We start from the raw sequence: 16,344 nt of genomic DNA, 5'->3' as shown, positions 1-16,344 counted from the left end.
CATGGATACTCAAGAAACAGAACTTATACATAATGAAATAGTTTATATAAAGCACATGGAAGATGATTTCATAATAGAATTAATATCCTCAAATGGTTAATAAGATGTGCTCTTAGGAAAAGAAACACTAGAAGCATGGACAATTAGAATGTGACTGTCAAAATAAAAAAAGTTCAATTGACTAACAAAATGAACACAAAAGAAGGAATGAGTGAGCTAGAAGACACAGGGTAAAAGAATTCTTCTTGGATATAAATCAAAAGGGAAAAAAAAATCAAATAGTGAAAAGTTAAAAGATATGGACATTTGAGCCAGAAAAGTCAACATCTTTGTAACAGGCATTACAGAAAAGAAGAAAGAGGATGGCAGGGAGAAAGCAATTTGCATATAAAAATGGTGATTTATTATGTTAAAAGATGGAGAAAAATTAGTAGCAGAAGAAATACTCAAAAATTCTTAAGCTAGAAAATAGAACGAAGCATCTTTTACCAGAAAATATATCTCCCAAGTATCTAAAACAAATTCCCTTTTTTAATGATAAGACAATACAATAAATCACATTAAAATCAAGAACAAAGACTGATGTCTAATTTCACCAATATGCTTATACTGCAAGTCCTGGACAATGCAACTGGACAAAAAAAGAAACATGTATAAACATCAGAAAACTATTAAAAAAGTAACCAAATATAAGATCAACATTTAAGCATCAATTAAAAAATATAATGAAACAAAAAAAGAATCCCATTCACAATTGTGAGAAAAAGCCCTCACAAAATGTTTAGGATGGGAATACAAAGAAAAGAAAAAAAAATGACAAATTCATGGTGTATACCTTTAAAGAGTTATTAAGGTATTGGGGTCAAAAACTTCAAAGAATTTCACTAATAGCATAAAAATAACAAGCTGATAAGTGCTACGGAAGTACATGGTTGCTTGGAGTGTATATAAGAGGAGAAATTGATTTAGTCAGTGAATTTGCAGGAAGTTTCCTGGTTGTAGAAATTTTTCTGATGGGTGTAGGAGGAATTATCTAGGTTGGGGACAATGTAAAACGTACCTCAAGAAGACTCAACAGCAAGGGCAAGAAGAGAACAATGTTATTGTAAGAAATTAAAACAAAGAAAAAAAAGGATGTGTGGTAAGCTGTATAATGTTCAGGCTTACCACCAAAGATATCCACGGTCCTAATTCCTGGGAACTGTGACTGCGCTATACATGACAAAGGAGAATTTTCAGATGTGATTAAGTTAAGGATCCAGAGAGAGGGAGACTGTCCTGGGCACATTATAATCATAAGAATCCTTACAAGAGGAAGGCAGGAGGGTCAGACTCAGAGAGAAGACGATGTGATGAAGAAGGCAGAGGCCTGAGCGCCAATGGCCACGAGCTAAGACATGCTGGCAGCCTCTAGAACTGGAAAAGGCAAGAAATGGATTGATTCTTCACTAGAGGAGAGGCTCCAGAAGGAACAAGCCTTGCTGACATCTTCACTTTAGTCCAGTGAGACTGATTTTACACAGATCTTCAGAACTATAACATAATATATTTGGGTTATTTTAAACCATTAAATTTGTGTTAATTTGCTATAGCAGCAATAGGAAACTAATACAGATTTGGTCATGTGTTAGTTGTATAATATAAAGAAAAAAGAAAGCATCAGTTATTAAAGGAGACTCAATCAATCCTGCCATGAAATTACATGATGATATGTGAATCACAGAAGACATAAAATAATACATTGTTATAGAAAAGACAGAAGTACTGATACGTGAGTGCATTATATTTTTCATACTTATGACACACAAAGATAATTCAATATTTGTTGTAAATAAAAGTGTACTTTCAATAGATTATACCTGGTAAAATGAAACCTTTGACTAGCTGATATTTTCAGCTGAATATCAAGGATATTATACAGTATTCCAAGTAAAAGGAATTTTACGATTTATTTCATATATGTGCATGTATAAGCTATACTTTGTAAATGAAGTTATCATAAGGTATTTAAACATACTTCATTCTGAAAATTTGACATGCAGAATGTCAAACATCTGTGATGTCTAAACAACACAAAGATTAATTTAATACATATTTCTTGCCTCTAGAGAAATTAATATTCCTTTTGATAATGGTGGCCTATTTTTTCCATCCAAAGAATAAAATTAAAAATAAGCCATAACCATCAGTATCACTTATTAAGAGATAACAATAACTGACTACATTTGGAGAGAAATTTTAACTTAAGAAATATTTTCTGGAGAGATAAGAAAGCCTTCCTCAGTGGTCAATGTAAAGAAATAGAGGAAAACAATAGAATGGGAAAGACTAGAGATCTCTTCAAGAAAGTTAGAGATACAAAGGGAACATTTCATGCAAAGATGGGCTCGATAAAGGACAGAAATGGTATGGACCGAAGCAGAAGATATTAAGAACAGGTGGCAAGAATACACAGAAGAACTATACAAAAAGTATACAAAAAAGATCTTCATGACCCAGATAACCACAATGGTGTAATCACTCACCTAGAGCCAGACATCCTGGAATGCGAAGTCAAGTGGGCCTTAGGAAGCATCACTACGAACAAAGCTAGTGGAGGTGATGGAATTCCAGTTGAGCCATTTCAAATCCTAAAAGATGATGCTGTGAAAGTGCTGCATTCTTCAATATGTCAGCAAATTTGGAAAACTCAGCAGTGGCCACAGGACTGGAAAAAGTCAGTTTTCATTCCAATCTCAAAGAAGGGCAATGCCAAAGAATGTTCAATTTACGGCACAACTGCACTCATCTCACACACTAGCAAAATAATGCTCAAAATTCTCCAAGCAAGGCTTCAACAGTACGTGAACCAAGAACTTCCAGATGTTCAAGCTGGATTTAGAAAAGGCAGAGGAACTAGAGATAAAACAGCCAACATCTGTTGGATCATAGAAAAAAAACAAGAGAATTCCAGAAAAACATCCACTTCTGTTTTATTGATTATGCCAAAGCCTTTGACTGTGTAGATCAACAGAAACTGTGGAAAATTCTTAGAGACATGGGAATACCAGATCACCTTAACTGCCTCCTGAGAAATCTGTATGCAGGTCAAGAAGCAACAGTTAGAACTGGACATAGAACAATAGACTGGTTCCAAATTGGGAAAGGAATATGTCAAGGCTGTATACTGTCACCCTGCTTATTTAACTTATATGCAGAGTACATCATGCAAACTCCTGGGCTGGATGAAGCACAAGCTGGGATCAAGACTGCCAGGAGAAATATCAATAAACTCAGATACACAGATGATACCACTCTTATGGCAGAAGGTGAAGAGTAACTAAAGAGCCTTGAGTTGAAAGTGAAAGAGGAGAGTGAAAAAGTTGGCCTAAAGCTCAGTATTCAGAATACTAAGATCATGGCATCTGATCCCATCACTTCATGGCAAATAATGCACAAACAATGGAAACAGTGACAGATTTTTCATGGGCTCCAAAATCACTGCAGATGGTGGCTGCAGTCATGAAGTTAAAAAGACACTTTCTCCTTGGAAGAAAAGATAGGACCAGCCTAGGCAGTATATTAAAAAGCAGAGACATTACTTTGCCGACAAAGGTCCATATAGTCAAAGCTATGGCTTTTCCAGTAGTCATGTATGGGTGTGAGAGTTGCACCATAAAGAAAGCTGAGTACCAAAGAACTGATGCCTTTGACCTGTGGTGTTGGAAAAGATTCTTGAGAGTCCCTTCAACAGCAAGGAGATCCAACCGGTCAATCCTAAAGGAAATCATTCTTGAATATTCACTGGAAGGCCTGATGCTGAAGCTGCAGCTCTAATACTTTGGCGACCTGATGCAAAGAACTGAGTCATGTGAAAAGCCCCCGATGCTGGGAAAGACTGAAGGCAGGAGGAGAAGGGGACAACAGAGGATGAGATGGTCAGATGGCGTCACTGAACTTGATGGACATGAGAGTGGGCAAGCTCCAGGAGTTGGTGATGGGCAGGGAAGTGGTGTGATGTAGTCCATGGGGTTGAAAAGTGTTGGACGGAACTGAGCGAATGAACTGAACTGAACTGAACCCCCTCCAGTATTCTTGCCTGGAGAATTCCATGGACAGAAGAGCCCGGTGGGCTACAGTCTGTTGGGCTGCAAAGAATCGGAAACAACTGAGTGATTGCAAAGAGTCGGACACAACTGAGAGACTACCACTTTCACTTTCAACAGTAATACAACTAAATATAGATACATTTTATACGGTGACTTCAAAAGTCTTAATTTTTAATCATTAGAAAATAATCTTTAAGTCATATACTATTGTACATTAAAAATTTATAATATTTTCTTTCATCTAAGTTAGAAATTGTTTCAAGAAATAAAAATAAGTGTTGTATCTTCTGTTTGAATCAACCACATATGGTTTGTAGTTGTTTTTCTGCTAATTAGTAAGTTTTTCTAATTTGAAACAGATACAAAAATCCACAATACAAGAACAGGATCTGAAATGATAAGAGATAATTTGCCTTGATGCATTTGCAATAAGATGACTGCATGCAGACTAAATGTATTGTTTTTTTTTTGAATACTCTATTACTATTGTAAGCAGAACAAATGCACAGATGGCATGGGTCATAAAAATATAATTAGGCTTTACAATATCGTTCCTATCAGATTTCAGAAGTGTGCTCTAGCTTAAGTTAGAGTGCTCAGTGTGTGAGTGCATATAACATTTTTGAATTTTAAGTTTTTGGATAAATATATGAAAACTGACATATTTATCTGTTTCATGCTATTTCCATTTCCCTCCATGTTTTTGGCCTTCAGTTTCAGGCAATTTGAGGATTATTTTAGGAGAGACCATATTAACTAAAATGAAACAAAACAAAACAACTGTACTAAATCTTTTTAAAACAGAAAATACTTTATTTCCTTAAAAAATGTGATGTGAAATACTGGCATGGATTACCACCAGAGGAATCACACGCTTGTGCTGGGACACCTGGATGACTACAGCCAAGGCACAAGCTACCTGGAGAGACGAGATAGAGGAGACGAACTTTTGAGGTCCCTTTTGGTCGAGTTATTTTGCATTTCAATAAAATGATGATAACAGCAATCACGTAACCACCTCAAATCCTCTTGTAAAGGAAGCAGGGTATAAGTACATAAATGATGTGAAAAAAGTATTTTTACACTTTGAAAAACACTGGTTAACCTTTATGATCAATGCGTGCATGATCAGTTGTTTAGTCATATCTGACTCTTTGCAACCCCAAGGACTGTAGCCCATCAGGCTTCTCTGTCCATTGAATTTTTCAGGCAAGAATATGGGAATGGGTTGCCATTTCCTGCTCCAAGGAATCTTCCCAAACCAGGGCTCTAACTTGGGTCTCCTGTATTGGCAGGCGGATTCTTTACCACTGCACCACTTGGGAAGCCCTTTTGATCAATAGTAATTGCTTAAATCTCCCACGGGATTTATCAGTAAAGAGGCTATCTGAATCTGAAAGGTGTTAGAACGGTTTTGGGGACTGCTGGGCAATAAGGGTTGTTTTACATAAACACCAGCATGTCGCATGTCTGTCTTCTTTCTCTGTTTACCTTGCCTCATAAGACTGCGGACAAAGCCACTGACTGGTGCAAGGCCTAGGAGGCTGAGGGGCTCTAAGACTTCAGACATAGGGGTCACAGGATCCTCTGTATGTATCATGTTTAGCAGTCAAGAAAGCAAAATAAACAGAGACTGTAGGCTCTGACTATAAGATGTAACTCAAATACCCAGACCCCAAAACACAACCAAGAATTGAAAGTAACTTCGGTGTTAATTCATCTGCAATGTCTAATAAAAAGTGCTAGCAGTTATAATTTCTTGAGTGGTCTCTATGCATTTCCTTGTGTGCTAAGTGGTTAATATGAATTATATTCATTTTCTTGATAAAAACGTTTATATTAACTACTGCTTGTAACAATCTTTTGAATAGGCATTATTATTATTATTTCACACAATGCTCTGGAGTAGAGACCTTCATCTGTCATGTGAGGACAGAGGACTGGTGTGACCCCTGGGCTGCTGTCTGCATGGGGTTAGTTCCTGCTGTGTTTTTATACAAACAAATCTGAGACAGGATCTGTTGGTCAGCCTGTGTCTGCGACCCCAGGGCTGGACCTAGGGTTCAGGTGAGGGTGGGAGATCTTCCCAGGTGGTGCTAGTGGTAAAGAACCTGTCTGCTAATGCGGGAAACATAATGAGACACAGGTTCCTGGGTCGGGAAGATTCCCTGGAGGAGGGCATGGCAATCCACTTTAGCATGAGCGTGGAGAATTTCATGGACAGAGGAGCCTGGTGGGCTACAGTCCACAGGGTTACAAACCGTTGAACACAACTGAAGCAACTTAGCACACACGCATGGGTGCTAATAAAAGAGTTCTGAGGGACTGAATACCTTATAAAAGATCACACAACTAAAAAAAACTGGAGTCAATTAAAAAGTATTGTTCAGAAATTTTTATACATAGAATGTATACCTAACATAGTATAAGTATATAACACACACTAAATGAATAAATAGCATATATTATGGTTAAATACTAAATGCCAGCTAATGTCTATGGAGAGGGAGAATCACTTACAGAGGAAAATCCATGAGTCAGATTTTAAATGTACTGTATGTATGTGTAAAATATACATAAAATTTATCTTCTAACTGTTTAAAGTGTATATTTCAGTGTCATTAAGTACATTCACAACATTGTAATACAACTGCTACTACTATCTGTTTCTAGAACTTTTCATCATCCCAAAGCAAAACTCTGTCCCCATTAACCAATAACTCCCCTTTCTCTTCAAAATGTACTTTAGTTCAAACCTATCTATTTACTTAAAATTTCAAAATGTTAGTGCATAAAGCTGTTTTGTTTTAACATGTATAAGCATATTATAATCCTAGGTACCTGCTATGCAATTACAGGAGATGAAAATGGTTTACTTTTGGAAATGCAATTTTATATATATATATATTTTTTTTTTCTTTTTTTACCAAAGAAAATAGATTTAGAAGGACAGACAGAAATATACTTCATCAATATATTATTTGTTCCCAACTGTGGCTAACAGTTGATGATTTCTTTAGCTATGATTTAAAAAAACTATAAAGATACATATACTAAGGAGTAAAGGTATAACTGACATGCTAGCTAGAAAATGTTTTTGTTCATCTTCTTTTTGAAAAGAAAAAAAATTCTGTCTTTACTGCTCAGTATTGAAAAGACATCTTCTATTTTACTAGATAAAATAAGAATTATCAAGGCTCAATTTAGAGCAATATATTGAAAATGTACATATTTACAATCTGCAAAACTCTTACATCTATAAAGCTCTTAAGCTAGTAAACTGAAAACACAGGAAAAGAAATAACTGACTCAGTCATCAAGATATAGGAATAAGAGTGGAAAGAAGCAGTTTTGGAACCCAGGAGACACAGCTATTTAAAAAATTATGTTCAGGCCACAGTTTTTGACATTTATTTAAAATAGTTTTGACATTATTTTAAAATAGGACATTGAATATCTCTGCCCCAAGATAAATCAAATGACATTAGAAGTTAATTAAGCCAACTGTATTCTTTTACTCATAAACAATCTTATTTCAAACATGTACATGTTTAAGTAGCAAAACTAGAACACTTGGTAATTTCCAGAAGATCACTTAAAGGCATTTAAAGAATAAGAATGCAAGTAGATTTGGGACAGAAGAAGCTTACTGAAAAGCTACTTAAGCAACGGTGACAGAGTAAAGAATAAAGAACAATATTCAGCCCTCAAAATGGACTTACCTATACTGGCTGTAGGAGAAGGCAATGGCACCCCACTCCAGTACTCTTGCCTGGAAAATCCCATGGATGGAGGAGCCTAGTGGGCTACAGTCCATGGGGTCGCTAAGAGTTGGACACAACTGAGCAACTTCACTTTCACATTTCACTTTCATGCATTGGAGAAGGAAATGGCAACCCACTCCAGTATTCTTGCCTGGAGAATCCCAAGGACGGGGAAGCCTGGTGGGCTGCCGTTTATGGGGTTGCACAGAGTCGGACACGACTGAAGCGACTTAGCAGCAGCAGCAGCAGAATACCGGCTGTGTAACTGAAAATATCTAACTATATTTTCTTTAAACAGTTAATAACATTAAAAAAAAGAATGCTTTAACACAAAATCCTTAATTATACCTAAAATGATATGGGCAGACACAGGATCCAGGAAAGACCATTTTCTTACACAGCAGTTCAAGTCAATGATTGTGTGAATTTTTAAAAACACATTAGGCTTTAGGCACATTCAAGTGATCAGTAAATCACTTTAGAAAAAACGTTATTTGGCAAAACTAATACAATTATGTAAAGTTTAAAAATAAAATAAAATTAGAGAAAAAGAACAAAGAACAAAAGCAAAAAAAAAAAAAAAAAAAGAAAAAACGTAGTGACTTAAGTCCACACGTATGCTATGATTCTGTAAGAGAGAAGGAAATGTTACAGGGTAAGAGGGTTGGAGGGGCTTTCCAGGTGGATCAGTGGTAAAGAATCCACCTGCCAATGCAGGAGACACAGGTTCGATTCCTGGGTTGGCAAGATACCCTGGAGAAGGAAATAGCAACCCACTCCAGTCTTCTTGCCTGGAAAATCCCACAGACAGAGGAACCTGGTGACCTATAGTCCATGAGGTTGTAAAGGAGTCAGACATGACTCAGTGACTAAACAATAAAAAGAGGGTTGGAATGCAAATGAAGAAATTTACTCACTTGTACATTTATACTACCATGTAAGAAATAGATGAGGAAAAAGAAAAAGGTTTTCTATTTTTTTTAAGGATGCATTTGAAATTTACAACACAGAACATGCCCTGTTGGTGAAACCAATGATGACGCTCTAAGAGCCATCTTGTAAATCCGAACTCTAAGGTGAACTCCAAAGGTCAGAATTTGAATGCAAATGTCTCTGTTTTGCCTCAATAATCTGTTATCCAAACTGGCATCCTAGGGGCTGCTTAGGATATGGGATTAGGAGACTTTGGTTTTGGACTTTGTTTTGTCACTTTCTCTCTCTTTTTTTAATACATATACATATATTTGTACATACACAAAATGCTGAAGTTAAAGCAGTATGTCTGTTACCCCAACAAACTGTGTTTCCCTTGCACTGCTTAATCATTTTTCATATATTCCGTATCTTTACCAGTTACAAACCTGACGGTGATGAGAAAAGTATCTTTTGGGCTTCTTTAAAGAATACATGTCCTTTTTTTTTTTAATTTATTTTTTAATTTTATTTTTAAACTTTACAATATTGTATTGGTTTTGCCAAATATTGAAATGAATCCGCCACAGGTATACATGTGTTCCCCATACTGAATCCTCCTCCCTCTATGTGAGATTGGAAAACTTATTTATCCAGGCTTTGGATACCTTACACAAATCTACAACTTTTATCCTCAATTTACAAATTTAGAAACCTCTGAAAAACAACTCATTTAGTGGTACAATGTGGCTTGAAATGACATTAAGCTATTTACAGTTTTTATTAACTCTGTGTAACTACTCATATGTTTTTTGACTGAAATACTAATTTTTGATTATGAGGTATTTGGGCTTCCATGGTGGCTCAGTGGGTAAAGACTCTGCAATGTGGGAGAGCTGGGTTCCATCCCTGGTTTGGGAAGATCCCCTGGAGAAGGAAATGGCAACCCACTCCAGCACATTTCTTAAAAATAGACTCATACAACAAGTAGTCCTTAGAGCTTCCTTTGTAGCTTAGTTGGGAAGGAATCTGCCTGCAATGCAGCAGACCTCGATTCGATTCCTGGGTCGGGAAGATCCCCTGGAGAAGGAAATGGCAACCCACTCCAGCATTCTTGCCTGGAAAATCCCATGGACAGAGGAGCCTGGCAGGCTACAATCCACAGGGTCACAAGAGTCAGACACGAGTTAGTGACTAAATCACCACCATGAGGTATTTGCTTTACTACCATTTCAATAAACTACAATAATTTATTTTGAAATACTTTCAAACATAGAAAAGTATGCAATAAGAGAACAAAATTTCCATATTCCTCTTACCTAGATTCCCTAACTTTTAAATCTCTTTCTCTTTTTAGTGAAATCTAGATATACCTCTCTAAATATGTGTGTATACCCATACTTAGCCCTTTTCCGAACCATTTAATAACAAGCAGCATAGATGATTCCAATAGTCACCCAACTGCTCTGGTGACTATTTCCCAGAACAAGGACTTTATCATATACAGTCACAATATAATTGTTCAAGTCAGGAAATCTCTTTCTCTTTTTAGTGAAATCTAGATATACCTCTCTAAATATGTGTGTACACCCATACTTAGCCCTTTTCTGAACCATTTAATAACAAGCAGCATAGATGATTCCAAATAGTCACCCAATTGCTCTGGTGACTATTTCCCAGAACAAGGACTTTATCATATACAGTCACAATATAATTGTTCAAGTCAGGAAATCAACATCAATACAACACTACTGTCCATCTGTAGACCCCAATCACACTTTGTAAATCATCCCAGAAATAGTAAGACACCCAATCTTTCTCAATACTTGGTTTCTCCCTACCTTTCAGGCACTCAACAGTTTTTCAACAATACAAGACTCTCATTCTGTAGGCTAACTGGAAACCTAGATCTGTCTGATATGCCCTCTTGACCAATGCTTTTGGGGCAGGAGACCACTAATAGGACACACTGCTCTTCTAGTGTCTCACAAGGTGAGGTACCACACATTATGTCAACTCACTTGTGATGTAAACCTTGATCACCTGGTTGTCCTGTTCATCAAAGTCACCGCTTTGCCTTTTGTAACTTATTAGTCGTTTGTGAAAGAAATATTCTGAGATTGTCAATATCCTCTTCCTCATCAGATCTGATTAAACCCACCAGCCTATCTTAGCCTCCAACTGACAATACTTCTGCCTAAACTGAATGTAACTCTGATTGTTAATGGTAATTTTCTACTTCATCACTCCTTCAATGTTTATCGATATTCTGTAAGAAAGAGGTTTCCCTATCTATCTATCTACCTACCTACCTATCTATCATCTATCTATCTGGGCTTCCTTGGTGGCTCAGATGGTAAAGAATCTGCCTGCAATGTGGGAGACCTGGGTTCAATCCCTGGGCTGGGAAGATCCTCTGGAGGAGAACATGGCAACCCACTCCAGTATTCTTGCCTGGAGAATTCCCATGGACAGAGGAGCCTGGCAGGCTACAGTCCATGGAGTTGCAAAGAGTTGGACACGACTGAGTGACTTAAGCACACACATACATCTATCTATTTATCTCAGTATGGATACTTGGATTTTGATTTTACTCAATGGGTTATTTTCCATTATTTATTCTGAAGCTCAAATTTCTAAGATTTGGCTAGTAGGATATTCTTCAAAGTGGTTCCTGTGCCTTTTCTCATGTCCCCATCATTCTTTGAATACCTCCCTACTTTGGAGCACAAATTCTAGTCCCATGTTCCTCTTTCTGTGTACCAGTTCTAGAATCAGCTATTTTGCCAACAGGCGTCCCCTCCCTCCCTCTTCTTTTTGATTGCAGATGATACATAGATACCAACATCTGGGTACTTGGAGTGCTCCTTAGATTGTTATTGTTTCCAAGCTCTCCAGAAGACAAAGCTAAGAAATGCCTGTATGGATATCGTACATAAGCACACACACTTAGATGCATCTATAACTATTTCTACATTTATCTGTACATGTGTGTGTGTAAACATACATGGTATATACCCATGAGCATTTATGTTTGTTTGTTCTAAAATTGCCTCTTTCAAATGTCAAGCAATATTCTCTAGCGAAACAGGTTTTGCTGAACATATTCATATGCTACGTAGCTTTATGTATTTTGGTATTAGTCCCTTTTGGCTTTAGTCTTGTAAGATTGAGAGATGCTGGTCTTTTATTTTGCCTTCTTACAGCAACCACCTGGTCCTCATTCCATTTCTATGATTGTTTTAGTAAAGAAAATCTATTGGGGTAGAGAATTAACAAGGAAGAAAAACGGGAAAAATATTTAAAATTTCCTATGAATATCCCCAATGCAATTGCAAATATATGCATAGAACATGTACTTTTAAATTCATACCTAATACAAAAGTAAAAAAAAAAGATACGAATTAAATACGAGTTTAGGACACTTTAATTATTTAAAATCTGCTCAAACACACTAATATAGTTACAAAAAATAAATAACTCACAGAAAGATAAATGGTTTACCTAAAATAGGCTTATATGACTAAAATTTATCAGTTTAATACAAATATGTGTTTAAAGTTTCAAATTTAAGTATACTATGCATATTTTATACTGAATTAAACTAACAAACCACCCCCGCTACAGCTGGGAAGGTTAAACAACAGTATTCAGATCTGATTTGGATAGAACAGCTGTTCAAATGCCAGGGCGTACTTTATTTAAAAATGTGACCATTTAGTTCTGTTAAATATAAACTGCTGTTCTGGTTATGTTCATGCATTATTTTCCCCCAAAAGTCCTTAAAAAAATCCTTTTTTCCTGATAGAATCACTACTGAAGTTCAATGGGTCTTTTTTTTGAACCTAATTATCTCAACTTTCTGAAAAAATGACTAGGACAATTTTCTTATCTCCTCTCCTCTCTCTCACATCTCATTCTCCTCACTGGCTGCTCTTGGCAACATAAAAATAATACAATAGTTGGAAAAGTGGTATTTTGATGGGGCCCTGATTATCTCTTTCAAATCTCAAGCAATATTCTCTAGTGTAACAGGCTTTGCTGAACAAACTTTTATCCACCTAATTCATATGCTACATGGTTGCATTTAAATTCCTCATTTTTGCCAGAAACAAATTTGGACATTTTAAGTTATAGAAAATAATTTCATCATGGCTACATAGTATATATGTTAAATTACAAACTATGTAAGTACCATTCTCAAGGATAAAACAAAATAAATAAAATCCTAAAGCTCCCAAGAATAGCCACCAATAGTTCATTTAAAGGATGTCAGTTCAGTTCAGTTCAGTTCAGTCGCTCAGTCATGTCCAACTCTTTGTGACTCCATGAATCACAGCACGCCAGGCCTCCCTGTCCATCACCAACTCCCGGAGTTCACTGAGACCCACGTCCATTGAGTCAGTGATGCCATCCAGCTATCTCATCCTCTGTCGTCCCCTTCTCCTCCTGCCCCCAATCCCTCCCAGCATCAGAGTTTTTTCCAATGAGTCAACTCTTCACATGAGGTGGCCAAAGTACCGAAGTTTCAGCTTTAGCATCATTCCTTCCAAAGAAATCCCAGGGCTGATCTCCTTCAGAATGGACTGGTTGGATCTCCTTGCAGTCCAAGGGACTCTCAAGAGTCTTCTCCAACACCACACTTCAAAAGCATCCATTCTTCGGCGCTCAGCCTTCTTCACAGTCCAACTCTCACATCCATACATGACCACAGGAAAAACCATAGCCTTGACTAGATGAACCTTTGTTGGCAAAGTAATGTCTCTGCTTTTCAATATGCTATCTAGGTTGGTCATAACTTTCCTTCCAAGGAGTAAGTGTCTTTCAATTTCATGGCTGCAGTCACCATCTGCAGTGATTTTGGAGCCCAAAAAAAATAAAGTCTGACACTGTTTCCACTGTTTCCCCATCTATTCCCCAGGAAGTGATGGGACCAGATGCCATAATCTTCGTTTTCTGAATGTTGAGCTTTAATCCAACTTTTTCACTCTCCACTTTCACTTTCATCAAGAGGCTTTTTAGTTCCTCTTCATTTTCTGCCATAAGGGTGGTGTCATCTGCTTACCAATCAAAGGCCATGAACCTGTTTGCACTGAAGGAAAGTGAAAGTGAAGTCACTCAGTCCTGTCCGACTCTTTGCAACCCCGTGGACTGTAGCCCACAAGGCTCCTCTGTCCATGGAATTCTCCAGGCAAGAGTACTGGAGTGGGTTGCCATTTCCTTCTCCAGGGGATGTTCCCAACCCAGGCACCGAACCCAGCTCTCCCACATTGCAGGTAGACGCTTTAACCTCTGAGCCACCAAGGAAGTGCACTGAAGGAGGTGACCCGTTATTTAATTTCTTGAAAGTGAAAGTGAAAGTCGCTCAGTCATGTTCTACTCTTTTCGACCCCGTGGACTATACAGTCCAGGGAATTCTCCAGGCCAGAATACTAGAGTGGGTAGCCGTTCCCTTTTCCAGGGGATCTTCTCAACCCAGGGACTAAACCCAGGTCTCCCGCATTACAGGCAGATTCTTTACCAGCTGAGCCACCAGGGAAGCCCAAGAATACTACAGTGGGTAGCCTATCCCTTCTCCAGTGGATCTTCCCAATCCAGGAGTCAAACCAGGGTCTCCTGCATTGCAGACAGATTCTTTATCAACTGAGGTATCAGGGAAGCCTCCATTAATTTCTTGGGACTTGGGAAAAAAGTAAGATGCTTTTGAAGAAATTACTTTCTAAGAGAAACCTCCTTAATCTGGTATCCAAAGAACATGACTTCTTCAGGACACTTCAGAAACTGAAGATGAAGCTCTTTAAGAACTTTCACTTCAGCAGAAGAAGACACAGACAGAAGGCATTATCATCCTACTGGAAAAGGAAACAAAGTCTTAAGGTCAGAGAGTCTTCCAAAGTCAGACAGGAAGTTAACAGTTGCTCCTCAACAAGAAACTGGCTTTAGGTTCATACCATTCAACATGTTACATTCTTTGAGAGGGGAGTGGAGTCCATGTTCCTCTCTTCCCTCCCTAGTAAATACAGGGCAGCAGCCATGAGTCAGAAACTGCTAGGCTTGGGGATTCAATGATGGACTAATCATGTGGTCCCTATATTTATGGAAGTAAGCATGTAGAGGGGGAGGCTACTGCTATGAAAGAAAAGGTACAGGATGCTGTGAGAACACGAGTAGTGTCTGATACAGACTCGGTGTGGACGGAAGAGAGAAGTCCTCAAGGAAGCCGTGACACTCAAACCATAACCTGAAGGATACAGAGAAGTGAGCCGGGGTGAGGCGACAGTGGCAGGAAGTAGAGAGGTTGTTAGCTGGAGTGTTCCAATCAGAGGCAACAGCACGTGTAAATATGTTTTTGAGGAATTGAAGGAACTCAAATATAGCACAGGCACATTCCTGTCCGCACCAAAGTGAGCAATGGTGCTAGAAGTAAAGAGACAATACATGGGGACAGGTGGGAGTTCACTGTGTCCTTGAAAGTGGAAACCTATGGCTATTTTTTTTTTTTTTTAATGAAAAGAGTAGGTCAATTCAGAAACTGTTCCTTAAATGAAGAGATCAAAATTCATGATGACATTAATAGGGCAAGAGAGAGTAAAGGAAAGATTCTACTTCTAAAACTACTAAAGTTTTTTTTATTTTTTACATTTTAGGTCATAGGACTTATTGACCACCTGAACTTAGGTTGGTTACATTTTAGATTTTAGGCACCTCATCATTAAAATGAGGGGGTTGAAAAGATGGTCTCTCCTGCTCTAGTGTTTGGGTCTGTTAGTTATATGACTATCAGGATCATGGTATCAAAACTCTGCTCCTTGAGAACCCTAGATTCTTTCCAGTTATTGTTGGAATACATCTCCACTCAAGTGGAGCAGCTCCAATTTTGTCAGATTTCTTTACTGACCGTCTGATAAGATTTTTATATAGAAAGGGCTTTAAAAACTGAATTAAAAATTGAGTTTTTGTCTCATTGCCTTGTTGTATTGATCTCTAACATTTAAATCCTGGTGCATGTGTGCATGCTAAGTCGCTTCAGTGGTTTCTAACTCTTTGCGACCCAGTGGACCTTAGCCCACCAGGTTCCTCTGTCCACGGGATTCTCTAGGCAAGAATATTGGAGTGGGTTGCCATGCCCGCCTCAAGGGGATCTTCTCAACCCAGGGATCGGACCTGCATCTCTTATGTCTCTCGCATTGGCAGGTGGGTTCTTTCCTTAGTTACTTAAAACATGAGGCAGTTCCCCTACTGGTCTGAATGCAAGGCTAAATCTATGAGTTCTTGAATGATTTTTTAATACCCTGAGATAAGATCTTTGTTATTCAGTAAGAAGCTGATTAAGAAATATCATAAATTCTCTCACATTAAACATCTTTGTGTCATCTCAGGAAATCTAATTAGGAAAAATGGTATTATAAATATTTATATTCCCAGTCATTGTGTTTACTGTCCTAAATTCAGAAATAACAAAGAAACTTGTTCTTTGGTTTAAAAAGTGAATATAGAAGTACCATTTTATTTGATAAGGTTAAAAAAAAACAACATTGGCAGTTAGTAAAGCAGTCCTAAATTTACTATAGACGATTTTT

At 37.7% G+C, this 16,344-nt stretch overlaps 1 protein-coding gene across 2 annotated transcripts in view; it reads right to left on the bottom strand.

Moving 5' to 3' along the window:
- The window catches only part of ELP4 (elongator acetyltransferase complex subunit 4), a 257,443-nt gene that overhangs the window by 73,588 nt on the left and 167,511 nt on the right, over nucleotides 1-16,344 (bottom strand). Inside the window, exon 10 of one of the 2 annotated variants that reach the window (XM_059874954.1) lies at nucleotides 13,520-13,856. The exons of the other annotated variant lie outside the window; for it this stretch is intronic. Within the exon in view, the coding sequence (XP_059730937.1) occupies nucleotides 13,833-13,856 (24 nt within the window). The 3' untranslated portion in view covers nucleotides 13,520-13,832. Of the gene's footprint in view, nucleotides 1-13,519; nucleotides 13,857-16,344 lie in introns of those variants that run through there. 2 annotated transcript variants of the gene reach the window in all.

This window comes from Bos taurus, chromosome 15 (genome assembly GCF_002263795.3).
Source record: "Bos taurus isolate L1 Dominette 01449 registration number 42190680 breed Hereford chromosome 15, ARS-UCD2.0, whole genome shotgun sequence".
In the NCBI taxonomy this organism is placed as follows: Eukaryota; Metazoa; Chordata; class Mammalia; order Artiodactyla; family Bovidae; genus Bos; species Bos taurus.
The sequence above is the reverse complement of the archived record's forward strand: the minus strand, read 5'-3'. Positions and strand labels throughout refer to the sequence as shown.